Source organism: Epithele typhae, assembly GCF_022376455.1.
Source record: "Epithele typhae strain CBS 203.58 chromosome Unknown BXZ73scaffold_47, whole genome shotgun sequence".
Taxonomy (NCBI): domain Eukaryota; kingdom Fungi; phylum Basidiomycota; class Agaricomycetes; order Polyporales; family Epitheliaceae; genus Epithele; species Epithele typhae.
This window is the reverse complement of record NW_025954238.1, coordinates 284104-309940: the sequence shown is the minus strand read 5'-3', so window position 1 is coordinate 309940 and position 25837 is coordinate 284104. Positions and strand designations below refer to the sequence as shown.

General features: G+C 59.2%; 8 protein-coding genes and 1 non-coding gene across 9 annotated transcripts; 5 read left to right on the top strand and 4 right to left on the bottom strand.

Moving 5' to 3' along the window:
- Positions 1-2589: 2589 nt before the first annotated feature.
- Positions 2590-5805, bottom strand: BXZ73DRAFT_104101 (alpha/beta-hydrolase; the record flags this gene model as incomplete). The annotated part of the gene is made up of 6 exons (XM_048015793.1): positions 2590-2843; positions 2900-3632; positions 3687-4247; positions 4325-4445; positions 5398-5539; positions 5616-5805. The coding sequence occupies 6 exons, from the start codon at positions 5803-5805 to the stop codon at positions 2590-2592; spliced, it is 2001 nt and encodes a 666-aa protein (XP_047875171.1).
- A 102-nt stretch (positions 5806-5907) lies between these two features.
- On the bottom strand, positions 5908-7042 carry BXZ73DRAFT_104100 (uncharacterized protein; the record flags this gene model as incomplete). Its single annotated transcript, XM_048015792.1, has 4 exons — positions 5908-6168; positions 6216-6445; positions 6510-6743; positions 6817-7042. 4 exons carry the CDS (start codon positions 7040-7042, stop codon positions 5908-5910), a joined length of 951 nt encoding a protein of 316 aa, XP_047875170.1.
- Positions 7043-7496: 454 nt separating this feature from the next.
- Positions 7497-9270, top strand: BXZ73DRAFT_91583 (CAIB/BAIF family enzyme; the record flags this gene model as incomplete). Its single annotated transcript, XM_048026029.1, has 10 exons — positions 7497-7575; positions 7602-7739; positions 7810-8088; positions 8141-8219; positions 8270-8426; positions 8481-8630; positions 8680-8849; positions 8907-8995; positions 9070-9152; positions 9205-9270. The coding sequence occupies 10 exons, from the start codon at positions 7497-7499 to the stop codon at positions 9268-9270; spliced, it is 1290 nt and encodes a 429-aa protein (XP_047875169.1).
- Positions 9271-9916: 646 nt separating this feature from the next.
- On the top strand, positions 9917-11885 carry BXZ73DRAFT_79681 (uncharacterized protein; the record flags this gene model as incomplete). Its single annotated transcript, XM_048023141.1, has 8 exons — positions 9917-10201; positions 10231-10329; positions 10401-10525; positions 10568-10701; positions 10889-10911; positions 10987-11258; positions 11279-11612; positions 11748-11885. The coding sequence occupies 8 exons, from the start codon at positions 9917-9919 to the stop codon at positions 11883-11885; spliced, it is 1410 nt and encodes a 469-aa protein (XP_047875168.1).
- A 1003-nt stretch (positions 11886-12888) lies between these two features.
- Positions 12889-14603, top strand: BXZ73DRAFT_51201 (uncharacterized protein; the record flags this gene model as incomplete). The annotated part of the gene is made up of 8 exons (XM_048020582.1): positions 12889-13167; positions 13236-13409; positions 13468-13592; positions 13646-13817; positions 13876-14057; positions 14118-14193; positions 14256-14351; positions 14430-14603. 8 exons carry the CDS (start codon positions 12889-12891, stop codon positions 14601-14603), a joined length of 1278 nt encoding a protein of 425 aa, XP_047875167.1.
- Positions 14604-15582: 979 nt separating this feature from the next.
- On the top strand, positions 15583-18167 carry BXZ73DRAFT_91581 (glycoside hydrolase; the record flags this gene model as incomplete). The annotated part of the gene is made up of 16 exons (XM_048026028.1): positions 15583-15660; positions 15744-15900; positions 16043-16077; positions 16157-16205; positions 16300-16374; positions 16481-16497; positions 16539-16622; positions 16695-16760; positions 16834-16887; positions 16950-17123; positions 17179-17337; positions 17414-17430; positions 17505-17637; positions 17664-17667; positions 17753-17895; positions 17949-18167. The coding sequence occupies 16 exons, from the start codon at positions 15583-15585 to the stop codon at positions 18165-18167; spliced, it is 1464 nt and encodes a 487-aa protein (XP_047875166.1).
- Positions 18168-19049: 882 nt separating this feature from the next.
- BXZ73DRAFT_104096 (TAP-like protein-domain-containing protein) lies at positions 19050-23502 on the top strand (the record flags this gene model as incomplete). Its single annotated transcript, XM_048015791.1, has 9 exons — positions 19050-19292; positions 19355-19915; positions 19975-20594; positions 20621-20927; positions 21205-21211; positions 21277-21328; positions 21387-21422; positions 22097-22417; positions 22467-23502. The coding sequence occupies 9 exons, from the start codon at positions 19050-19052 to the stop codon at positions 23500-23502; spliced, it is 3183 nt and encodes a 1060-aa protein (XP_047875165.1).
- A 1388-nt stretch (positions 23503-24890) lies between these two features.
- BXZ73DRAFT_20949 (uncharacterized protein) lies at positions 24891-25160 on the bottom strand (the record flags this gene model as incomplete). The annotated part of the gene is made up of 1 exon (XM_048017612.1): positions 24891-25160. A coding segment is annotated over one exon (270 nt), but the record flags the coding sequence as incomplete, so codon positions are not given.
- Positions 25161-25696: 536 nt separating this feature from the next.
- BXZ73DRAFT_t152 lies at positions 25697-25778 on the bottom strand. Its single transcript has one exon. It is a non-coding gene; the product is annotated as a tRNA-Thr (tRNA).
- Positions 25779-25837: the final 59 nt, after the last annotated feature.

The window sequence follows — 25837 nt, the reverse complement described above, 5'->3', positions numbered from 1 at the left end:
CACTAGTTGCTCATTCATGCTCACTAAAACACCGCTTATGCCCCCCGCGTCCCGACTCCAGTCTAACTTCTGCCCGCTCGTGGGCACGAGGACAGAAGCTTTACCAGCGCCGCTACTCACCCGGCCTCCTTGTGGCTGGGCTTGGTCGACATGTCCAGTATGTATGGCGCAAGTTGCAGTGACCCGACACGTTGCCTATGTACATTTTCATCATCGATCCCAGCCGGCCACCTTCCAGCTTCCAGCCGACCTCTGGGTGAGCGCTCCGCACGTTTATCCGATACGTTCGGCGCACTGGCTGATCATTGGATGAACGCTCCGTCGTATGACGGCGTGAATTCGCGGACAACGTTCGCGCCGCGGCGGAGAGGGGTTTCGGCCTTTGGTCCACGTAGTGCCGCTCCTGACTACCGGATACCGCCCGAAAGCCAATCACGGCCTACGTCCTCCTCCTCAGCTCACTTCGTGGATGGCCCAGAACCTTATCCAGCTCCCCAATCTCTTCTCGCGCCGGATCGATTCTGGGCGGTACATCCTCCTCAAACGAGTAGCGCCGGTCCCTGCGGGGCAATCTACCGCGCTTTGGAGTTCACAGGCCGTGACAACGAAGACCTTACCCGCGCCGTCAAGGTCATTCCGCTCGTCGGATGGAGCACCGAAGACCACTAATTCAACCTCCCGCACGCCTGCGTCGAAGCCGACCTGCACTGCCGCATCGCAGACCACAAGCACATCGTGGGTTTCCGCGAATTTCTACACGACGCTGTATACGCCTACATCGTCATGGACCACTGCCTGGGGGAAAACTGGAGAGCGCGCTGCCACAGCGCGACGCACCCGGCATGGACGACACAAAGACCGTCAAGCACCCCTTCCTCCGGATTCTCGACGGCGGTTAGAGCCGCGTGCCACAAGCGCGGCGTTGTTCACGGCGACCTATCGCTGGCGAAAGTCCCGGAGAACCGGTGCATGACCTGCACCTGGCTTGCGGACTTTGAGAGTGTGGAGCGCGCGCGGGACTGACAGCACAACCCGTCCGGGCGCACGGCGCGCAGGTAAGGAACCTCTTGAGTTCTTGGTGCTCATGCGTCGTTCGTACCGCAGAACCATCTGCGGCCGCGGTGTCTCCTCTTCCTTCGACGTCGACTCTCGCTTGAAGATGTACTGCGACTCTTACGCAAGGCGCTCCCGATCCCGCGGGCGCTCGAGCGCATACGCGGTGTCCCTTGCGGATCTCCGCAAGGCAGTACGCGCGTTGGATATGTTCTGGGCCACTGCGGCCGAGATGATTAGGAGACGACGGCGCCGGATATGGTCAAGAGGCAGAGTAGCGTGGCAGAGGTCCTGGGCGGGCTGCGCGGTTCGGCGAACGCGGGACTTGAGGGTGCGCGTGGGTGTCGAGGTCATGGTCATCAAAAGCTACTGGTTCGGCGGAGGCGGTTTCGGTCTCTAATTGCTCGTGCTTGTCCGCAGGGCGTCAGAACTTGCGTACCGTAAGACGATTGGATCTGTCCTGTGAACGGCAGGTCGTTGGCCGACTCCCGTCATGTGATATGTTGCCTACTTGCTAGATGTGCATCATACACCATTCCGTTTTTGAGAACTACTTGTGCACTAGCCCTCCGACAGAGCCTGAAGACCTTCAAATCAACGCCTCAAACACCTCCACATCCACACCTCCCCTAGCGTCCAGCTGCGCCTTCTCCCACTTCCCACCAATGCGCTCCAAACGCCCCGAAGGCCGGTGACCAGCCTGCGTCGCCCGTGTCCGTCGCTCTCCATCGATGTCGAATTCAGCAGCGGGCGGCGGGCGTGCTCGCTCCCGTCCCGCGCGGATCGAATCCGTGCACGGGCCAATGGCCGGGCCGAGGTAACGCGGGCCGAGGCCGTCGGACGAAGTGCGTGCCTGACCGCCCTGGGCCTCCTGGGTTGATGAAGCTGGGCGGGGAAGAGGAGATGGATTGAGGCGAAGGACGATTGCGCGTCGGGGGAGGGGTCCAATCGAGCGGGAGGAAGGGACGGGGGCACGGTGGTACTCAGTTGTAGCATGCGGATGTGTGGACAGCTCGAGCTTGAAGTGGGCGGGCGATTGTGATTAGCCTCTGAACTGGAATACAGTAGATGGCGACTTACCTGCCACCACTCAAAACCAGCAGAATGGATAACAATATCGCGCAAGGACAACCAGAGCCAGCAGTATTGCCAACACAGCAAAAGCGCATGTTTTCCGACACCACAGGGTTGCGAAAGAAGGCATAAACGCGCGTTCGGTAAACGCAACGAGCCAGTCTGGAGGCGGGAAGTCGCCCTCTGCAGGAAAGCCCATGTTGGCAGCAAGGCCCTGAGATGCTAGAGTGCTGGCAGGGACAAAAGAGGGGATCACCTTCGAGTTCGGGTCCCTGAAGTCATAAATACTTCCGCACGACACCGCTTTGCGCCGATAAGATCCCAGAAATGCCTGGCGTCAGAGAGACCGTCTCCATCCCAGCGGATATTGACAGGATTGACGGAGAAGACATACATTTCGACCTACAGATCACACATGCATCCGAAGTCCGTCGCGCGGTGCCTGTGTTCGGCGAAGACCGCCTAAGCAAAATGACCCCACCGAGGCACCGCCTCTGACAGCGCGGAGACCGCGTCGAACAGCGCAGCGTCGTCCGCGCTCATCGCCCGCACATCCCGCACATTCCCAACGAACGGCTGCACGTCTGCTTCGCACGTCGCGCCCTCCGCCGGCAGCACCCCGTCGTCAAAGTATGCGCGCACGTGTTTCGCGGTGCACAGCGACGGCGCAGAGATCGTGCAGTGCCCGTATGACTCCTGCACGAGGAGCCCAGCGCCTGGGAAGCGCGCCCGCACGCGTCGCGCGTCCTGCAGCGGGCACACGGGATCGTACCGCGGCTGGAGGATGAGCATCGGAGTGGCAGTTCCGTTCGGGCAGCGAGCGGGCCCGTATAGCGCCAGACGGGGCGCGCGGATGTCGGCCACGCCGCGCAGGTGAGCCAGATGCGCGCCCAGTCAGGGGCAGCGAGCGGTGAAGCCTCTGACAGCTCCTCGAAGTGCTTCGCGAACGCCGCACGGTCGAAAGCGTTTTCCTCGCCGTCGCCGCAGGCGATCGGAGAGAAGGCCTCGTTGAAGACGATGTCGATGGGCGCGGGAGGAGGTCCACAATTGCACTCCGCGCGCAGTGGCGCGACGAAGGGTGCGACGTGTGTGAGCATGGTAGAGTTGGCGTCTTCGATGGCGCGAATCGTTGCTGCGACGGAAGGCCACGATGTGAGGGGACTGTACGCAGCAGAGACCGTCAGGGATCTGATGGATGCCTGAGTTGCGAGGACAGGTGGGTTTGCCAGAGGGATGGGAACGGGGTTGTCCTTGAGTCCTTCGAGCACGTCGAAGTAGCGTCGACGGATGCGAGGGACAGATGAATCCCAGAGCGGACACTTGTCGGCTCCCGCCAAGTAGCAGAAATCGAAGAGAGAGTTGATGGTCGCGTCCATGTCGACGAGGTTGGAGCTCCACTTGGCCTCACGGTAGTTGTACCCGTCGTAGACGCCGTCGATGGCGAACCGTCCAACTTTTTCCGGGAACATCGACGCGAAGTACTGGCCCAAGACGGTGCCGTAGCTCTGGGGTACATAGTCAGTATGGTTCTGGGGTGCAGAGCGAGAGAATACACTGACGAAGCCCCAGTAATTGACCTTCTCCTCTCCCAGTAGATTCGCGATCTCGACCATGTCGCGCACAACGCTTGGCGTGCTCATGTACCGCGCGATGCCATCCTCGCTCCCAATACGCGACACACATCGCTCTCCGACAGCGCGCTCGCGGGCGTAGTAGAGTCCGACCGTATCTGGTTCGGATGCGTTCAGAGTTTGATGTCCGGCCTGCGACATCCAGATCTTGCGCTCCGAGTCCGTGTCGAAGCAGCTCGCCTCTGGAGTGCTCCTCCCTATCCCACGAGGGTCGAAGCCGAGAATGTCGTAATTTCCACCAGTGAGTATGCTGAGCGACATTCCAAGGTACTCCGCAACGAAAGTGCCCGAGCCGCCCGGACCGCCTGGGTTGATGAATATAGAGCCGCGATAAGAGGATGTATTGCGGGTGGACGAGAGCACGCGGCGGAGCGCGATGGCGGTCGTACGTTCGTCTGACGAGTCGGTGTAGTCGAGAGGGAGGAGAAGGCGTGCGCATTCATGACCGTCCGCGCAGGCCGTCCACCGAAGATCCATGGATGATTCAATCTAATAGCCGCCGAAATGTCACGGTGAGCCTTTCAGGTCGTGCACCTTGGCTCGCTCGTATGGCCGCCAGCACTCACATTAGACCAGTCGAACGTAGGCGCAGTTTCCAAGGGCGGCGTGAAGTTCCTCAACGGACCATTGAGGAGATAAAAGGCCATGGTGACAGCCAGACCGGCGAAGATCGTCACTTTGCCACGTCTGGCGGGCTGTCTCAGAATTACAGGTTCGGGGTGTGTCGCGGTGGGTAGCGTTGCAGCCCAGACGTCAGTCTTCATGGTGTCGTCTGAGCTTGGAATGGCGAGGTGCGGTGTGGGACCCACGCAAATTCCAAAGACGGTTGAGCGAGGGCGAAGTGTGAGTAGAAGATGCCCGACATGTTATGAAATGCCACGCTCACCTATATATGCGCACCCCGCGCAGGCTGGTCAATTGATGTAAACAAGGACTGCGCCGAACCGGATCCTTGATCTGTGACTCAGCCTGGCCCTGGAGAGGAGGCGTTGGAATTACAACCGATCCAACTGCGGCACAGCTGGCCGCACAGCATCAGAAATCCATAGCACCAGAACTATCACGTCCGTGACTTTCGCGTACCGAGTCCACCTTCCGGCGTCGGCCTTCACGGCTCCTGACTCCAGAGACCACCGTCTGCCGTCTGCGGGTTGCCCCGCGCGAGGAGGGATGCCGTCAAGGTGTGTGCTTACAAAGGAATATCAGTGTCTCAAGTTGAAAGATCAGCGCTAGCGCCCAGTACTTGCTACGCCTCTCGGCGCTTGTACACCTTGCAAGCCCTTGTTGACAATTGTGCATGTGAGGACCCGAAACTCTCTCTCTCACTCATCGTCAAGAAATCCTCTAACAAAAATATGCACTGTTTCAAACCGCTGAACACTAAGTAAAACCCTAACATTGGTACAACTGCGTCGAGGCCCTGTAGTGCTTCCAGCAACTTGGCATCCTCCTCCGACAGACCGTGCATTCCCCTAACCTGCCCGACGAATGGTAGCTCATCCACCTCGCATACAGTGCCCTCCGGTGGAACCACACCCTTCTCGAAGTACGCCCGGATGTGCGGGCAGTACAAATCGATGGCGCAGACAGCGAGCAATGCCCGTGTGAGTTTTGTACCACCATGCCCGCGCCTGGGTACCGCGCGCGCACGACCTTCGCGTCCCGTAGCGGGCACACCGGATCGAAGCGCGGCTGCACAATCAAAAGTGGATTCGCCGTGCCGTTCGGGGCGGCGAGCGAACCTTCGTGCGCCATGCCGGGCGCACCTTCCATGCCGCGCACTGAAGGTAGTGCACGGCCCAGATAGGCCCCGCCCGCGGAGAGTTCCCAACAAGGCGGTTATACGCGCGCGCGTACTCGTCCTCGTCAAAAGAGTATCGGCGGCATCACCGCAGGCGATCCCGAAGAACGCCTCGTTATCGGCGACCCACGGTAGTGCGCGCGCGCTGCACTCGCACTTGGTCTGGTCGACATCGATCCACTTCGCGAGCGCGGCGAGCGCGGTCACGTTGCGTTCCTCGATCGCGACGGACGACGTCGACGACATGGACGAAGAACGTGAGCGGCTTGTACGCGGCACCGAAGAGCATCGCCACAAGCGAGTCCTGCGTCACGACGTATGGCGGGTCTGCGAGCGCTATGGGCACGGTCACGTTCGACGGCGTCGAGGACGCGTTCGTAGCGCGCTTTGATCGCTTCCGGCGTCGGACTCGTAGAGGCTGCATTTGAGGGGCCCGGCTTGGTAGCAGTAGTCGAACAGCGAGTCCATGACGGCTTCCATGTCGAGGAGGTTGGTGCTCCAGTGCTCGGATCGGTAGCTCTCGGCGTCGAAAACGCCATCGATGATGACCCGTCCAACCTTGTCGGGGTACATGGCGGCAAAATACTGGCCAAGGACAGAGCCATAACTCTGAAGACATAGTCAGTAAGGGTCACAAATTGCTGCATGAGACTCACGAAGCCCCAGTAATTCAGCTTCTCTTCGCCAACCCTCGAGGAGATTTCGATCATGTCGCGCGAGACGCTAGCGGTGCTCATGTACCTCGCGATACCGTCTTCTCCGCCGATGTTCGCCTCGCACCGCGCACCGACGATTTCTTGGCGCGCCATGGCCACTCCAGTCGTGCTATCCGTTCGGTTGACCGCCCAAGCCCCGCGCTGGGCGTCGAAGATCTTGCGCTGTGAGGCTGTGGTGAAGCAGTCCGCGCGTGGGGTGCTCGCGCCCGTCCCGCGAGGGTCGAAACCGAGCACGGTCGAACGAGTTGACGATCTGCGAGATGTTCGCGCCTGCGCGTCCAGCGAGGTCGGTGCCTGAACCACCAGGGCCTCCGGGGTTGATGAGGATAGTGCCGCGGCGAGGGGTCGTCACTGCTGGACGAGGCGGAGGGCGATGGCCGTGGTCCGGTTGTCGTCTGGGTGGTGTAGTCGAGTGGGAGGAGGAGCGCGAGCACTGGTGTCCATCGTAGCACGGTGTCCATTTGATCTCTGTTGACGGTTCGAGCTGCATATAAATGAGTAATCTGTTCCACATACGCCAGATCTAGTACCCACCGTATACCAATCGAAGTCAGAATTGAGCCATTTTCTATCCCAATCATGCCTATGGGTGCAGTGGCTGCAGGCCCAACACCTGAGAAGGCAAGCCTGATGGTTGCTGCCGCGACTAGGAATATGACCACATAGACGTGACGGTTGTGTTTCTTGCCATCGCCTGAAGCTGCGGGCCCAAAGGGTTCCACTGAAGGGAGAGTGTCGGAAGACTTTTCCCCGCGGTGGACGTCCATCGCGATGGCGAGTCCAGAGGAACGGATGACTGCGCAGGACGCGTACGACGCCGGATCGCGCTGTTATATGAAGACCCGTGAGATAGATGCGGGAGCAAAGTTCACTTATTGCAGCCGCAATTCATTCCCATGGGTACCTTCTGCAGACACGATTATTTGAGAGCGGAAGACTCACGTGTCTGAGCGTGTCTGTCGTGGTGAGTGCACTTGATACACCGCCCACGTAAGAAGAGTTGTTGCGAAGATAGAGATGCGTGCCTAGAGACTGGTGCAATATGTTTAGGCTCTCCGGTTGCTCTCCGGTATGAACGGCGGGCTTGTCGGCCCGTTCTCCTGCCGTCGGACTTTCAGTCCGAAACAACCGCTTCCCGAACGACCTCAGCCCGATACCCCAGGATACCCACTGATACCCACCGCAGTTCCACATTGCACGCCATTGTCCTTCTTCTCGACCATGTCCCATACTCTGCTTAGGCGAGCTGCTCTTCCTTACTACATTGGCTTGTCGCGCAGCCTCGCTCCCAAGGGCGCCGGTTTCTTCAGGTCAATCATGCGCAAGGAATAGACCCGCCTCTCCAAGGCGTCAAGATTCTGGACCTCACCCGCGTCCTCGCAGGACCCACAGCGACTATGCTGCTCGCTGACCTGGGGGCAGACGTCATCAAGGTCGAGGAGGTCTCCAGAGGTGACGACACGAGTGAGCCACCGCGTCGCGCGACTAAACTCTGTTCACAGAGCATCCCACTGACCCCTGTCCTGCCCTGGAGGATCTTGGTATCCGCCTGCTGCTCCTCTATCCCCCACTTCCCCCGAGGAGGCCGCGCATCTACCTCCGGAGTCGGCCTACTTCCTCGCTGTGAACAGGAACAAGCGCTCAATCACCATCAACTTCAAGGATCCCGAAGGTCTCGCGATTGTGCACAAGCTCGTACAACAGTCGGATGTCTTGGTGGAGAATTTTGTCTCAGGAAAGCTTGCGGAGATGGGTCTGGGCTGGGAGGATTGTGAGCGCATAAACCCCAGGCTCATCTATGCTAGTATCACCGGTGAGCCCGTCCCTCAGATCACACACAGCACAACCCTTAGCCTGCGTCTCAGGATATGGACAAAGCGGCCCGTATCGGAAGGCCGCAGGATACGACGTTATCGTCGAAGCAGAGGCGGGACTCATGCACATGTGAGTGTATGCACCTTATACAACTCCCCCTGTATTCATCGTCTGTACAGCACGGGAGAACCGGATGGTCCGCCTTGCAAAGTCGGCGTTGCTGCAACTGACATCGCGACCGGACTGTACGCACATGGGGCGGTCATGGCAGGGTTGCTGTCTCGAGCTCGTACGGGAAAGGGCGTTTGGATTGACTGCAACTTGTTTGAGTCTCAGGTCAGCGGAGCTATAGACTTATTCAATAGACTGTGCTTCTCATCCCTTTACTAGCTTGCAGGTCTGGCCAACATCGCGTCGAACTATCTTATTGCTGGTCAAGAAGGAGGCAGACATGGCACATCACATCCGTCTATTGTGCCTTATCAAGTCTTCCCCTGCAAGGACGGATTTATTATGATAGGGGCAGGGAATGACAAGCAGGTTGGTTTCACCGTGCCAGCTCCATTTCTTGAGCTGATCATTCGCACAGTTCAAGCTTTTCGCTGAGAAGATTCTGGAGCGTCCGGACCTCCCTACCGATCCCAAGTTCAACAGCAACAAGGCCCGCGTTGCGAATAGGCAGGAACTTATCTCACTCATCAACGACGCCCTTATGAAAGAGGGCCGTGACCATTGGTTGGCAAAGCTGACTGGGCTGGGGTCAGTTAGCCATGTCTTCTCTTGACAACCGGCCGCCATTAAGCTTTTGATCGATAGAGTACCATTTGGGCCTATCAACAACATACAGCAGACATTCCAACATCCGCAAGTGGAGGCGCGGAAGATGATCACTGAGGTAGAGGTGAGTTCGGTCAGGTCCACGCCACGAAGGGCTGCTCATGATGGCTTCCTATAGCACCCCCGCGCGGGCAGGGTTAAGCTGTGTCCCCAGCCGTGACATATAACGGTAAAAGAATGCCCGTCAACAGGCCACCGCCATACCTGTCACAACATACTACCGAGGTATTTCCCATGCAGTGCCTCGTCGTTCTTCCCGCTGATTGCATGTCGTTAGGTGCTCGCCGAGCTAGGATACAGTGATGAGGAGATCGCAGTGCTCAAAGCGAAGAAGGTCGTTTAGCCAGTCCAATCGCACCTGTACCATCTGCTGTGAGCGGGGCCTCTTATGATGGCCCCGCCCGGTGAAGTCATGGCCTAAGGCTGCTTGGGCGGTACATGTCCGTTCCTTGTTCTCAATCATCTTCTTTGTGGCGCGGGCGCGGGCGGGCCGGGTCGACATTATCGACGGAGGGCGCTCTAGTGTGTAATTTGCCCTTCTCCTAACATCTCTATCTCACCAGAAGGCCAGACCCTTCTCACAGTCCATTAAGTTTGATCTGATAGCTTTCCCCCACGCCCCTGCGAATGACCACTTGTGGCATTCTCAATTGAACCCCCTCCATGTCCCCGCTCCTCCGGTGTCCTATCCAGGTTCGAGATCTCTGCGCCTGGTCAACGTCAGGCCCGGTACGGCGGTACAAGGGGCCCACCTGACGCCCGGGCCGGCCGCCAGATGTCCATCAACATTCGAAGCTATCCTTGAAATCATCACTGATGTTCCTCACGTTCTCCAGTCCGACATATAGAGCGTGCTCGTCTCTCGTCGCAGCTTTTCCGCCTTAAGCCCTACCTGCGCGTCCCATTTCCGCGGCGTGTCCGCTCTTCCTCCTCGCTCGCAGCTCTCCCCTCTACTAGGGTTTCTAAACCTCGCTGGGGCTTCTCGCAGAATGCGTCATCCATTCGCTATGGTGCAGAGCCCGCGCCCTGCATCATCTTTCTCGATCCTTCCTCTATCGCCTACCGAGGAGCCTGAGCCAGGCCCGTCTCAGTCTATCCCCAACCCACGTTCGATCACATTCAACGACCGCGCCCATGCACCCAGCGAAAACACCTCCGCTTTGCCCTCTATCCTCCCTCTACGCAAGGACAACAACATGGCTCCGCGCGGGCCCAGTCGGCAGCGTTCCTGGACGGCAAGCCGCGCACCTCTGGGCACTTTGTCAAGCACTCAAGTAAGCTCACGCTGCTCCTGAGTGGGCAGCGCGAGGGCACTCGCATGCCGCGGTATTCGAATGCGGATACGATTGAGGGCGTCTTAGCAGTCGCACGGTCCAGCGGTGTGCTCGCGTTGCAGGTCAAGGTACGCCGCTCTCCACCCGCTTCTTGAGATCCGAGAACGCCCTTGTTCACAAGTGGTCCGATGCTATCCAGGTCCAGGGGGCGATACACATCGAGGAGATTGCGGGTTCTGGCTCAACGGATATCCGGATTGTGGACGACGTCATCTATTCGTGGGACGCACAGCAGGGCGTGTTCCCACCCAAAGCGTCGTTTCGGTACGCACTTCCCACCACGTACCTCGATCCCGTGGCGGGCAGTCATTACCCTCTGCCTCCAACATTCTCGGAGGAGTTATGCGGGATCCCGGGATTTACGGTGGACGTTTCGTACGCGATCGTGGTAAATTTAACACTGTGCGGGGCGCTGCGACGCTTTGGAGGGCGGTCAGCAGGTGCGTCGAATCTGCACCTTTTCCTCACGCCCCACTGACGTCTTTCGTCCCAGTGTGAGAGTGCCGTTTCGACATGTACAGCAAACACGACCGGCGTACGGTGGTCCCTTTCCTCGAAATGTGGCGTGGAAGTCGGAGGAGTGTCCGCGGACTGTGTTTAAATTCCGCATGCACGCTGTCCGTCCAGGTGTGCCGCCGATCAAAGTGCAGGTGGGGTTTCTCGTCCATGTCCTATATCGGCGTGTAAACTCACTTGAGGCATAGTTGTACCTCCCTTCGTCACAGATCTGCCCGCATCATGAACCAATGCCCTTCCGCGTCACCCTCAGTGCAGAGCCGGAAACCACCCTCGACTCGTTCGCGGAGTACCGCCCTCTTCCTGCTTCTTTTCTTCCCCTCTCTCCGTCCCCGTCCAACAGCTCCTCCGAGTCGGCGCGACCACACATTTCCGCGCGCCGCGCGCCGCCGCACTGTCCAATCCGCATACGCGTCATCCGAACCACCGTCGTCGACGCCGGCCGTGCGGCTTCGCCTTTTCTGCCAAACGCACGCCCACCGTGAGCCAGCATTTACGCAGGCGGGCGACGACGAGCTTGCGGGCCTGGGCTTGGGCTCGGCACGTCCAGCTCAGGCAGCGAGTCGACCGGGCGCAGCAAGAGTCTGACTCGAAGCCGCAGCAGGAGCGCGCTCAAGTCCCCGGACCCGGCCGCGGAGGAGAAGCCGTTCGCAGACCGGAGCTACATGTATGCCACGCAAGTGATCGGGCAGGGCGCCGTGCACAGCGCGACGCGCGCAGAACCGCGCGGGCGCGCGCTGCTGTGGTCGGGCGCGATTGCGCTCCAGCCGCCCGCGGGTGCGCGGAATGGGACGCGTTCAGCGGCGCGTTCGAGGTCAGCGGGCTCAAGGTTGTGGTGAGTGCAGGACGTCCTCGTTCGGTTCGCTCGACGCTGTGGCGGGTGCTCTGTGCGTCTCTGGGGCACGGGGCATTTGCGCAGCGCGGCGCACGGTTGTCTTTCGTGCTTGCACTGACGTACTGGCGCGCGTAGGACAGCATCGTGTTGCAGATAGACCCGCCGTCCGGGTGCGCGGTGGAGTACGAACCGCTGAACGAAGCCATACCCGTGCGGCTGACGTCGGACGGGATGACATCTAAGAAGGCGGTGCCTATCTCGAGCGTGGGGTGATTCCCATTGCTCTGAGACCTGTGCGAGGGCTTCCCAGTCGACTTGTGTATTCTGGACCCACTCGTGTATTCTGGACTTGGCACCTCCTCTTGATCATCCACATCACGCTGTCTTGTTTGTCATCATCGGAGGCATCGGTCGACGCGATAAAAGGCCGCCGTGGCGTCCTTTAGGTTTAGCCTCTGAATACGTTTCCTTGGGTACCTTCGACTGAGCGAATGCTTTTGCGGCGCGCGCACAACGGTGGGAACTTGAAGGAAGCGAAGCGCCGGTTTGGGCGGCACCTGTGGGCGCCTCTGTCGTGGTCTCCACATGTTCCTGCGGACCTCCACATGCTCTCCTGATGCGTTGCGCCTCCACGCTTCATCTTCCACCCTCTGCGCACGCGGTTTTCCTTCCAATAGGCTGCCGAAGATGAACTCTCAATACATCCTCCCGCTCAACCCGGCTTCAGTCATTCATATGACTTCACCCCACCTCCGGAGTGCGCGCTCGCGGAAGGCGGCGAAAGCTGCCGCGGCCCATCTCGACCGCTGAACGTTCCTCCGTCACCCCACCATTGGCCGACCATCCTCCGGAGCACAGACAAGCGGAGGCCAGCGAATGTCCGGCCACGCCGTGCGGGAACGCGCGCACCGTTTGAGCGCAGGGATGACGGGCAATCCGCACGCCACGATGGGGGTGAGATAGAGCGAACGAGCAGATCCATCAGGCTCCGCGCCGTCTCCGCCGTCCCCACCGTCTATTTCGCTCAGGAGCTCCGGACTCCGAGGGTGCGCACGCGTGCCACGGTGCGCGCCATATGCCACCCGAGCGAACGCCATTCAGATTTAGTCGCCGCGCTACCGTCCCTTCCGTCCCATTTCTCTCGGCCGTCCGAGCTTCCTGCCCCTCGTCGCCTAGGCACATCCCCACCAGCCAAGCCCGCCTCTGCCTTTCGTGCAGAACACCCTCGCCCGGAACGCACAACCCGGAAGCGGAGCAACATACCCACTTCACCGCAATGTCTACGGCCAGTCTACCAACATATGCGCCCCCTCCGACCGACTTCGCGCGGACCCCTACGTACTCTGCAGAGCCACAAGCTTATGAGCAACGGCTCGCGCTCAACCTGCCCACTGCGCGCCCTTCGAGCGACTTCGTCAAGCAGGCCAAGAACGTCGGCTTGAGGCTCTTCGCGCAGGAGAACAACGCCAGCCTGCCGGTGTATGGGTGCGGGGCAGATGTCGAAGGCGCGATTACGCTCGCCAAGACAGAAGGGATAACTTCGGTTGAGGCCAAGGTACGTCTGTTCCTTCCTCTACTTAGCTGAGTCGAACAGGGGCAGGCTGACCGAGTCTTGGCGGACAGATTGAAGGCAACTTGATCCTGCGCGAAGTCGCGGCAGGTGGTACCACGGCGCACAAGCTGTGCCTATCGAGGGTCACTCTGTGGAGTAAGGACAGTAGCACGGAGCCGTGCCCGCGTTCTCTCAAGTTCTGCCTCACGCTGCCCACGACATTCAACGACGAGAAAGACACATACGTGAGTGCGAGGGAGGCCACCGTGTGCGCGCATATAGTCACTCTTGATTTGTCACCAGCCTCTCCCCCCGACCCACAACGTCCATTTGGCTGGCATGCCAGGATTCAATGCGACCATCGAATACCGGGTTAGTGCGATCGTGTCCTACACCAAGGCAGCGACCGTGTTGAGACTGGGCAACGGGTACGTATTCTCCGTTTGTATTCGAGGACCTTTTCGCTGAACAGTATGTTTAGAACCGTGTCTACTCCGTTTGTCTACCTCCCGCGATCACGACCGGCTGTTCCGCTTCCTCCGCCAATGCGACAGGGAAGAAATTCATCCAAATTCATTGAGGATGATGACTGGCGTCTGTCGGAGGCGGTGATGAAAGCACGGTTGGCGGGAGGAAAAGATATTCACTGCCAAGTATGTCTGCTTTCCTCATCGATCATCGTTGTACATTTTGACAAGTTGCGCGCAACAGTTCTACATCCCTGCAACACGTGTATTCAGTGTCACTGAAGCAGTACCGTTCCACGTCATGTTCCAGTCGTCTGCTTTCTCTCTAGCAGCTTTTTTGCCATACGGACCTACAGCCTCCATTCTTGCGCCAAACAAGCAATTCACACGGGTTCGGGTGCTGCGTCAGTCCATCGTAGACGTCAGGTACTTATCAGCTCCTCGCGCTCTACGTCCACGGCTCACAGTTTGTTCCTTTGAACGCAGAAATGAGCTGATTTCGGGTACCAAAACGGACATGTGGCGGGTGGACACAATAGGAGAGGGGGAGTTCAGACATGCAGTAAGCTGAGCAGGACGCGTTTGATTAGCACCAAGTATCTGACCAGTCGCCCTCTCTCACAGGGCGATGGTCCCGATTGGTTGTGCTTCAGCGGCGAGATCCGGCTGGACAAGGGCGTGAAGGTCGGGGGGTTCAAGGCCGGTGGTCTGAACATTAAAGTACGTGGTTCTCGCCCCCGGCCTATGTCCGACCGGTTCGGCGTACTGGGTCCCTAAGGCCCGACCTTCTATCCACAGGACTTCATCGAGCTGTCGATGATCCCTCCCGAGCCGGCAAGAGCGCCTTTCAGCGAGATGCGTCTTGTGATCCCAATCCGGTTGACGACAGACCCGTGGTCATCAGACGGCTCGACTGCGCACGCCATTATCGACGACTTCTCGACACCGTCCCCTCCGTCGGAGAGGGCATGATACAGGAGACCCCAGGCCAAGTTGTGCGCACCGCCGAGTCCAATAACAGGATTGGACTATGGCCTTGGAGGCCTGCACGACGAGAAGACGAAGCGGACATTTTCCATGCGGCATCGTGTTGTAGCATATAGCCCTTCCCACATATTATGGAAGATATTCGACGACGGGCAGTCAGTGCATCTGGAGAAGGTGAATAGGTGACACTCGGTGCGTCGCATTAACTGAACGGCGAGCACTGGGACTGCATACCGATGCCGTGTGGTATTAGTATGCAGTGCCAGTGAAAACCCCGTTAAGTGCACATAGGCAGCACGTCACGAGAGAAGAGAAGCGCTACACGATCCGACTTGGCTGTCTGGACGGCTTCGTGGTGACCGGTGCAGAACGTGGTCGATCGCGAGGTGTGCGGGACCGAACGAAAAGCTTCTTGCCGGTCGCAAGGCCCGAGCTACAGACGCAGAAGGTCCGAGGGGGGTTGTTGGGATCCACGGCTCGCTCAGCAGGGCGGAGAAGTAGGCGACCCGGGCCATGTCTCTTGAAGCACATCCTCCGCCCGGTCTGAACATGGGCGAGCCGGTCGTGCTGGGGGAGCGGGGGCGTGTGAGCAGCAGGCGCCGGGGGTGCGCATGTCGCGCTCATGTGCCTTTGACGCACGCTCGTCTGCGCAGGGAGCATGGATGGAGTGCACCCGCCCTGGAACGTCACCCGCTCCGCTAGAAGCTGCCCCGCGTCCCCGACACCGCCGCGGTCCCGCGCAAGAGCCTCGCGATCGGTCCCTCCTGTGATCTTCGTCCCTTGTAGGCTTACCTCGGATCCTGCCAGTCTCCAGCAGCCTTGGTTGCGGGGCTATAAGAAGCTCGTCCAATGCCCACTCCAGCCCATCCCTCTTCGCTTCCGTACATTCCCCTCCCCCTTCTCTTCAGCAGCCTACATTGGCCCGCGCGACGCACTCTTTGCCCGAGCACATCGTCCGCTCGTCATGCGCGTCCCCGTTGCCCCGCTCGCGTCAGTGTTTGCCCTCATCGCGCCCATTGCAGCCCAGCAGATTTACGACATCGTCAGTGCTTCCGTCCTTCTTTCATCTACTCTCGTGCTCACTGCGATCCGTGCTCTATTGGTCTACAATGCTCACCGCGATAGTGGGCGACAACATGGGACAGAGGCAGCTTGTTCACCTACACCAACCTCTCTCCCAACCCCATCAACTTTGCGTCGCCCGGCGCTATCGGTGACGCGGACATCGTCATTACCGACACCTCTACCTACCAGTCGGTGTGGGGATTCGGAGCCTCCTTGAGTACGTGCCCTTTTGCTATCTGATTGCCGTTCTCCGCTGGTTTCTACCTCCGTTGGTCACCTCATTCGCCCCACCCCCATCTGATGTGTCGCATGCTCCAAAAACATTCGATGCTGACTTCTTGCTGCGCAACCCGTTGTAGCCGACTCTTCTGCGCTGATCCTGAACAATCTGAAGGTGTGTGCGCGTGCGCGGTCGGTCATGTGGCCGCGAACGTGATAACAAAGAAGCCTGACATGGATGCGCCCGGGTACAGTCCGCGAACTCAGCGAGCTACTGGAAATTGCTGAACTACCTCTTCGACCGTGAGTGCCGTTTAGGGTGCGAACATGCGTTCAGGGTGTGCCTGCCGCTGACGACGTCTTCCCATTGGGGCCTGTCGTCCTCTGCACCCCTCAGCAACCGACGGCGCGAACGCCGCGGGTTTCTCCTACCTTCGTATCCCCCTCGGCGCATCCGACTTCTCTGCCAGCGGTGAGTGCTTCCCATATCGCCGCGGGCGGAGAGCCTGCCTGCTGCAGCGACCGTTTGCGCACATCGGACGCATGCTCACACGATCATCGCCGCACGCGGATGGCAGTATACAGCTTCGATGACGTCAGCGGCGACACCAGCCTGAGCAGCTTCAGCGTCAACAGCGCCCGTCCTATCTCTTCTCCGTCCTCAACGACATCCGGAGCATCAATAGCGTACTGCGCATCCACATCCTTCCTTGGTCTCCGGTGAGTCTGTTGAGAGGGCGACGTATCGCAGTAAATAACGTATCTGACCCCGGTCGTTATGACCGCATATAGCCAGGATGGATGAAGGACTCTGGCACGATGAGGGCGGGAACTTTCTTTCTCAATATGAATCCACCTGTGAGCGCGGCTTCCGCATGGGTTCCCTATTTTCGACTGACGCGGGGAACTAGACGCCAGCTACCTCCTGAAGGCTCTACAAGGTTTCAAGAACAAGGGCATTTCAGTCTACGCCATAAGCATCCAGGTGCGGTCAGCATCGAACCCTTGAACTTTGGCGGTCTTACCGAGGTCCCGCCCGCGCCGCAGAACGAACCGGAGAACTCTGATTCCACCTACCCGACCTGCAAGATATCCGCGGCGCAGGAAGCGGCCATAGGCACTACCCTCCGGAGTCTCATGAACAGCAACGGCTTCTCGAGCACGAAAATTGTCGGCTATGACCACAACTGGAACGATGCGGGAGGGTACCCCATCCAGCTGGTACGTGCGGGCGCTCAATCTGCGCTCGGTGGAACCCAATTTGACTTGTGGACAGATGCAAGACGCGCCGGACGCCTTCTCGGGCGTTTCCTTCCATTGCTACAGCGGTTCCGTGAGCCAGCAGGACACCTTCCACTCTGCATACCCGCAGAAGGAGATCTACTTCACGGAGTGCTCAGGGGTCCAAGGGAGCGACTGGTGGAGCGATATCAAGGTCCGTGCTCTAGATCTCCCGCGAAGTGTTTTGTCATGGGGACTTACCTTGTCATCTGTTGGGCGTAATCCTATAGTGGTACATGGACAACCTGTGCGTATGACACCTCGGGGCGTCTGCCCATCTTTCTTTCTTTCTCTGACATGGCAGTTTGACACTTGACACAGCTTTATTGGCTCGATCGAACACAGCTCCCACAGCGGCCTCATGTGGAACCTCGCCCTCGATGGCAACGGGAGTCCGATGCTCCCAGGCACTGGCAGCTGTGGGACGCCTTGCCGCCCGTTGTCACCGTCAACAGTGACGGCAGCTGGAGCGTCAACCAGGAGTGTGAGCGACCTTGTATGCATGCGATCGCGTAGGGTATGCTGACGAGTCGTCCGATGCAGACTACGCGATGGCCCAGGCCTCGAAGGCCATCTCCCGCGCGACTCTGGCGGACCCTGGGGAAAGCGCATCGGCGTGAGCGTCGGGGGAACCCTCAGCTGGGGCTTGCGCGTCGGCGCGTACGTCACCGGGCGCGTGAACTCGAGCGACTGGCTCCGTTACAGCCTCGTCGTCCTCAACTGGGACGACCATCCGGACGGCCATGGGACCCGACCCCGGTGAAGACGACGATCGAGTTCCGCGGCGTGCAGGCGACGTACACGTTCCCCGTCGGTGTCACCACGCTCTGGTGGTACGCGCCGAACCAGGGGAACTCGTTCGGCGAGGACGAGGACGCGGCATGGGTAGGGAACAGCACCATTGCGTTTGAAGACGTCGAGCAGATGCCTTTGGGCGCGGAGGAGGGACGACAGCGGTTCTTCCGGTTCAACCGCCCCCAGTAAACTTCCAGTAATCGCCCGGTGGCTTGGCTTCATGAACACCTCGGACGGAACACGCACTTCGGACTCGAACGAACCCATCGGACCGCCCGTCTGGCCCGAGGACGACACTACCTGTACTGTAATATATCCCCGTTATACTCGGCATGACTACGCTTTGCGCCGCTGTCCCTTCATGACGTTACGACTTTGATGACATTTCCCGATGTTTAGTGTTTTTGATATACGAGTTGTGATTTTTAATGTGCGCCAAGCCATACCCAGTTGTGATTGCGACTTCGAGAATGAGCTAGGCATTACCTTGAGCCATGCAAGCTATGCGTCGACCATGAGGCCTGAGGGTCGGTCCTCATAGATATCAGCCAGCGCTTGCCTAACAGAGCACAGACGCCGAACCGTGTAGAGAGGACGTCCTTCCTCGCCCATACATCGTATCACACGATGCGCATGCCGCGTATGAGCTGCTTACACCTTCAGATCTTTGTCTGTCGCTTCCCCGAACCGCCTGCATTGTCAAGGCTTTGTTCTTTGAGCCTCAGTGGTGCATATCCATCGAATCTCGATGCCAAGCTCAGCCGAATCACTGCAGGGCTGCACGTCCCTGAACCGGGAAAGCCAACAGGACGAACACGGATCTAGCGGATGGTCCCGGGAGGGGGGGGAGCACAGAGATATTGAGGTACCCTCGTTTTCTACCCAAGTTCCAGCTGTCCCCTCTGTTGGACTACCATTATTGAAGGTGCCTCCGAGCTTTTGGTAAGTTATCCCGCACGTTATTGTTTCTTTGCGTTTCTATCCTGCTCTGGACGTGCTGAGGCTCTACGTTGAAGCCGAGGCTTCCGGTGTGGATTCGTTGAAATCGACATTGGACAGTTATCAGATAAGATGAAGCAGAAGACCTGGCACTCCGAACCGGCACTCCCAAATCCCACTTCTCTACCTCCCCCATTAATCGCAAAACAAGAACGCCAGGATGGCGTGCATTGTTGGAAGGCATTTGTCGCCCTCGTCCCATTAGTTGCCTCACTCTACGCGGTGCATGCGCTACTTCAACTGTCGACTCGGACGACTTTCTCTCAGGCCCCACTTCGCTCAGAGTCGGTGGATGGAGACTTTGACTGGTACGCAGTAAGTGACCCTCAATCCATGTTTACCTCTTGTACCGTAGCTTACGCTTCCACCGTGCCAAGCTCGAGCCCTCCTCCGACATCCGATGGGTCCCCTGCTTTGACAACCACGAGTGTGCCCGCGTCCTTCTCCCCCTCGACTACTCCCGCCCCACGGACGGACGGACGACCGCGATCGCCCTCCGCGTCGTCCCTTCGAAGCTAAGGGGGACACCCGGCTACCGCGGCACCTTCTTCCTCAACCCCGGAGGTCCTGGTATCGCAGGTGCCGCCTGGACTGGGGCGTGGGGTGCGGGGTTCGGGACCATCGCCGGAGGGGGGTACGATGTGTTAGGCTTCGACCCGCGCGGCACGGGCGCCAGCACCCCGCGGGCGAGCTGCTTCACGAGCGATGCCGAGCGCAAGATCTGGAACTCGCAGGCGGGGCACAGGCTCCTGAACGCGTCGGACGCGGAGTCCGTCGGGTTGTACCTGGCAAGGGAGAAGGCGGTGGGGGAGCGGTGCGCGGACAGGATCGGGGGCGAGGACGGGATCGGGAGGTTCATGGGCACGGCGAGCGTCGCGACGGACATGGCGGGGATCATGCGGAAGATGGGCATGGAGAAGATGAACTACTGGGGATTCGTGAGTGGGCCTTGTTGCCTGTATGCATGCGTTTGTTGGCTCACGCTGCCGCCGTTTAGAGCTATGGGTCTATCCTCGGCCAGTACTTCGCTGCCATGTTCCCGGATAAGGTCGGACGCTTCGTCATCGACGGCATATACGACGCCGAGGACTTCCGCGCCGCGCAATGGCACTCCAATCTGGACGACGTGGAGGCCGTCATCGACAAACTATTCGATCTCTGCCATGAAGCGGGACCCTCTCGGTGCGACACCTGGGAGCCCTCCCCCGACCTCATCCGCCAGCGGTACTACAACGTCCTCGACTCTGTGAAGCTTGACCCCGTCCCCATCCCGCTAGCAGACCCACCCATTGTGGTGACTGAACTTGCTCTCCTCAACCAGCTGCTCGGTGCCACGTATGGCCCGAACTTCGCCTGGTCCACCATCGCCTCCACTGTCCGCGCCCTCGAGACCCGCAACCAAACCTCGCTCGCCTCCCTCGCGCGTACCATCGCGTCCCCTGTTAGCTGCGACGGCTGCGTCGCCTCGCCCGCGCCCTGGCGCATGGGCAACGACGCCATATACCCCGTCACCTGCGGCGACGGCGACCCGCACGCCTTCGACCCCGAACTCTTCGCGACGTACTACGCCGCGATCTCCGCCGACGCCCCGCGCCTCGCGCCCGTCTACGCGCGCCAGTACCTCTCCTGCGCGACGTGGCCAGTCTCGGCGCGTCCTCCCTGGCGGTTCACGGGCGCGCTGCGGCGCCGAACGGGACGGCGAGCCCGATGCTCGTCGTCCAGCCGCGCTTCGACCCGATCTGCCCACTGAGCGCGGCGCGGCGCGTGCGGGCACGCTTCCCGGGCGCGGGGCTGCTCGTGCAGGACTCGCACGGGCACTGCTCGTTCTCGGCGCCGAGCGTGTGTACGGCGAAGTATGTCCGGGCGTACTTCGAGGAGGGGAGGCTCCCGGAGGAGGGCGCGTCGTGCGCGCCGGACGTCAAGCGGTTTGGAGAAGACGTCGGAAACGTGGTAGCTGGGCGGGTTGGGGAGGATGCTGAGTTGTGGGGGTCGTGGATAGGATGGTAGACGCGGGTCCAGTATGGGAAATTTGGGGCCACTAGTTTGTGAGTGCCCTCTGCTGCCTGGAAAGCAAGACCCTCCCCTCATGCTCCAGACATTGCATGGAAAGGCGCCGGTCTGTACCACTGTTCAGTAGGTATGGAGTAACTGCTACTGGCACCCCCGCATATCCTGCACCAAAACGAGCGGCTTATGTTGCGAGAAGAGCGGATTCCGGATGCTGTAGGCGGCCGGTACGTCACTGACCACTGACTGCACCGGATGTGCGGAAGTACTGCGATGATTACTACTGCGCTAGGTGCGCTCTGGACTTCCGGTACTGTGCCGCAGTCGATTCCAGTGGACCGGTTGTAAGTGACTGTAACTAACAAGTAAGCCCCGTTCACTTATCCAGTGCTTCACTTCCAGAGCCTCAAGCAACGCCGCCATCGAGCGCCGTCAACTGTGCGTATGAGTCACAATCAAGGGCCGGCCTTCGAGGCCGCACAATCAAGGAAGCGTATTGAAAGTGCTCGGACCCTCGAACCTTCGTTTCGCAGGACTGCTTCCCACCCGGATGCGCGTATATAGCGGGCGTGGCGTCCCAGGCTTACACACACGTTGTCACCCGTCTCAGCAAGCTCGCCATGAAGACTGACGGCGGGCTGTAACATTGCCTACGACGGCGTCCTCCGAACTCCCCGGCAGTCCGCCAAACGAGGCAAAAGAACGGTTCTCGCCTGTCTGGTGATTGCTGGAACCTTCTACCTCCTCAATGGTCCGTCAAAGAACTCCAAACACTTGGGAGCCGAAGCCTGCGCACTTTCGATTGGTCTACTGTAAGCACTTGCAATCGCCTATTGCAAAGCTCGACCTGAAAGGCTCACATTATCGGCGGCTACTAGATTGAGCCATCCAAGGATCTGCGGTGGACATCCTGCGCCGACGGTCAGAATGTGCACGCCTTCTCCTCCCTCTCGACTACGCCAACCCGTCAGACGAACGTACGACCGCCATCGCGCTCCGCCGCGTGCTCTCGTCCACCCGTAACACGTCCTCTATCGCGGCTCTATATTCATCAACCCAGGCGGTCCGGGCGGCTCGGGCACCTTTTCGCGGAGTACCTTGGAATGCCCTAGCATACTCACCGGTGGAAATTACGACATTCTCGGCTTTGACCCTCGTGGAACAGGGGAGAGCACTCCACAGGCGAGCTGCTTCGACACGGACTCGGAGCGCAAAATCTGGTTGTCGCAGGCTGGACATCAAACTCTGAACGCATCCAAACCGGATACGGTCGGCCTCTACTACGCCCGGGAGCGCGCCGTTGGAGAGCGATGTGCGTCGCGTATCGGGGGCGAGGACGGCATCGCGCGCTACATGAGCACATCAAGCGTTGTGCGCGACATGGTCGAGATCGGGAACCAATTAGGGAAGAGAAGGTCAACTATTGGGGATTCGTGAGTGCACCTTTGGGTCTATATTTCAGCGTCTTATGTTTCACTAGAGCTACGGCACCGTCTTAGGCCAGTACTTCGCATCGATGTTCCCGGACAAAGTTGGACGGTTCGCCATCGACGGCGTCTTCGACGGGTACAACTACCGTGCGGCCAAGTGGAGCTCCAACCTCGTCGACATGGACGCGACCATCAACTCTCTCTTCGATTCTGCTACTTGGCGGGAGCCGAAAGTGTCCCCTCTGGGATCATCTGTCCCTCGCATCCGTCGACGCTACTTCGACGTGCTCGAAGGACTCAAGGACAACCCCGTTCCCATCTCCCTTGCAGACCCACCCATACTAGCGACCCAGCTATCAATCATGGCCCTGGCGGTCAATGCCGCGTACAGTCCCCTCACATTGTGGCCTTTCATTGCGGCCACGATCCGCGCCATCGAGGACACCAACTCCACCTGGCTCGCGACCCTCGCGCCCATCCTCGCGCCCAGCGCCGAGTGCAAGTGTGAGACTGCCCCCGTCCCCCTTGGCGTCACAAGCAATGAAGCATTCTACCCGATCGCATGCGGCGACGCAGAGGAGAACCCTTTCGACCGCGCGGCGTTCGCGAAGCACTTCGAAGAGCTCTCAGAGGTCTCTCCGCTAGCCGCGCCGGTGTGGGCGCGCATCTGGCTCTCCTGCGCGGCGTGGCCAACATCCGCGCGCTCTGTCTGGCGCTACATGGGCCCGCTCGCCGCTCCGAACGGGACGAGGACCCCAATGCTCATCCTCCAGCCGCGGTACGATCCCGTGTGCCCGCTGCAGGACGCGCGGCGCGTGCGGGCGCGCTTCCCGGGCGCGGGGCTGCTCGTGCAGGAGTCATACGGGCATTGCACGATCGCGGCGCCGTCGCTGTGCACGGCGAAACACGTCCGCGCGTACTTCAACGACGGGACGATGCCGGCGGAGGGCGCGACGTGCGAGGCGGACGTGTTACCGTTCGTCGGGAACGTGCGAGACATGCGGGCGATGAGCGCGGACGACGCGGCGTTGTTTTACGCGGTCTCTGCACTATCTGAGGCGGTGCCGCGGTGGGGTAATCTGGCTTAGGTGGTGGAAGACAGGTCAGCGGAATCAAATCTGCTTCTGGGCGCATGTATGATTTGTATCAAGCATAGACCGAAATGCATGTTTTAACGGGGTGTCCCCACCTAGTACGTACGTGGCGAAGAAGACCACGGGACGACGTACATAAATCTGAAGGTAGTCTGGTCAATAGGGCCGCTACTAACGGCAAAGACACGAGACTCACGAAACCCCGTCAATGCGATTCCGAGCACGCGTGCCTGTCGGTACCTCTTGATGCGAGACGATGAGAACGACACCATCCAGAAGTCGGCAGATTATGCACTCACGAGTGGGTGGATAGACGTCACTCCTGGACGACTTGTACCTCCGCGCTTCCACGCCTGAACACGTCCGGAACGTGGATCTGTAACTGCGTCTGGAGCCTAGTGCGCAGCCCCTCCGCGTCGCGTAACGGTTCATGCCACACGTAAGCGAAGCGAAATACGACCTGGGCGGAGCAGAGTGGATGACGCTGCATTACGGGCTCTAGAGCGGAGAGGCCACGGGTGTCGACATACGCGGGACCCTGCTGAAGACGGGGAGCGTTGAGAAGGATGGCATTGGCCGGGGAGGCGAAATCCTTGAACCAATCGAACATGGGGGTCTCCAACACAAAGGTCAGGCCCCGAAGGGCGCTGGATAGCGACTCGAGCCGCTGGGGTTTAGTGAGGAGAAGTTGCGCAGCATTTTTCCAATGTGGACACAGTGCGGTCGCGCGGAGTGTGAGCTGCGTCAGGGAGGTACAACAAGCGATGATGCCTGTGACAACAGGGAGAGGTGTGAGCGGTTCAATGTACACTCAAGAGGCATGAAAGATCATAGGACAACTTACCATCTGTACGAGACACTGTCACAGGGAGAGAGATGTCCAAGTCCGACAGGTGGACGAACGCGGCGGAATGAATGAGGGTAGAGATGTCCACAGTCTGCTGGTAGCGTACTGGAGAGGTGATCCTGAGTGAAATCAAGGCGAGGCGAGTAGGGGTTTGAGCCAAATGGAGAATCAACTGCGTTAATAGGGGTTCTTGAGCGGCGTTGACTCCGTCGAAGTGCAGGCGCGTTAATGCTGGTAGATGGTAAGGGCGTAACGTAGCGTTCTCGAGGCGGGCGGAAGACAGGCCCGGGGATCCGCATTGCCTGAGATACAACTCCGAGAGCGAAGGCAGAACGCGAATGATTGTCCATAGGGTGCGGAAAGAAGGGAGTGAGCAACGGTAGAATGAAAGCGTTCGCACGGATGAGTAACGAGTGAAGACGGCGTAAGTAGAGGGATGTGGTGGATGTTCAACCCAGGATACGCGGGATATGGACAAGTTGGTGATATTGGGAAAGTTATCGGCGAAGTCGTGCAAAAAAGCAGGGATGGGGACAACCTGGTGACCGCCAGATCGCTGGGAGAACGCGAGATGGCGAGTAGAGCGTCGGAAAGGCGCCATGGTGTCGGAATGGTATCGTACGACTTGCTCGCGCAGCGAACGGTACGTCGGCGTGTCAACGGCAACGCATAGCTCCAGTAGAAGCTGGTGTCTAGCTGACACGACCCATGATCGACAGACGAGAGCGCATACAGAGAGTGTGGACTTGTCCGGCCATATATGTGCGATGATGAGATCCATGAGCTCTGGAGGGAGGGATGGACTGGACTGGTGAACATGTCAGACCCATAGTAAAACATTCATAGTAAGCGCAGTATACCATGGCTGTGATTGTGAGGACGGACTTGGGTTCTTGCTAGTGGGGGAGGGACTCCGGCGTGGAATTTTGGGCATATCCTCTGAACAGGGTCGTTACTTACTGCGGAGGCAGGCAGTGCGCTAAGCGACGATCTGGCGCAGCCTTTTGAAGGACGTATTCTCATGGATTGCCAACGAAGACATATCCTCAAGCTACGGGATTGATCTTGGGAGTGGACTGTCGAGGCGCGCTCTCAAACTCGAGAGCTGGTGTTCAGTGTGTAAGCTTAAGACCTTCCAATAAGCGCCAATGACCGGAGATGAGGTATGTCTTTGTTAACGGCTTCTGCTAAGATTGACACAACATTGTTGATGTTTCGACCAGCCAAGCTTCCCCGATTGTCCTTCTACGCGCCGCCAACCAGAACACGTCAACGGCTCGATACTGGTGCTTTTGCAATCGATCACCGTCCAAATGGACGCAAAAACTTCCGCAGCGTCGATGCCTCCTGGCTGGATTGAACAACCGACCTCACCATAACCTCGACCTACGAGTGGCGCGCTCTACCACTGAGCTAAGAAGGCAGCGTAAGAAGAGCTATTAAGTAAATACAGATTGTATGTGCTCGGCGCATGTGCGCAGT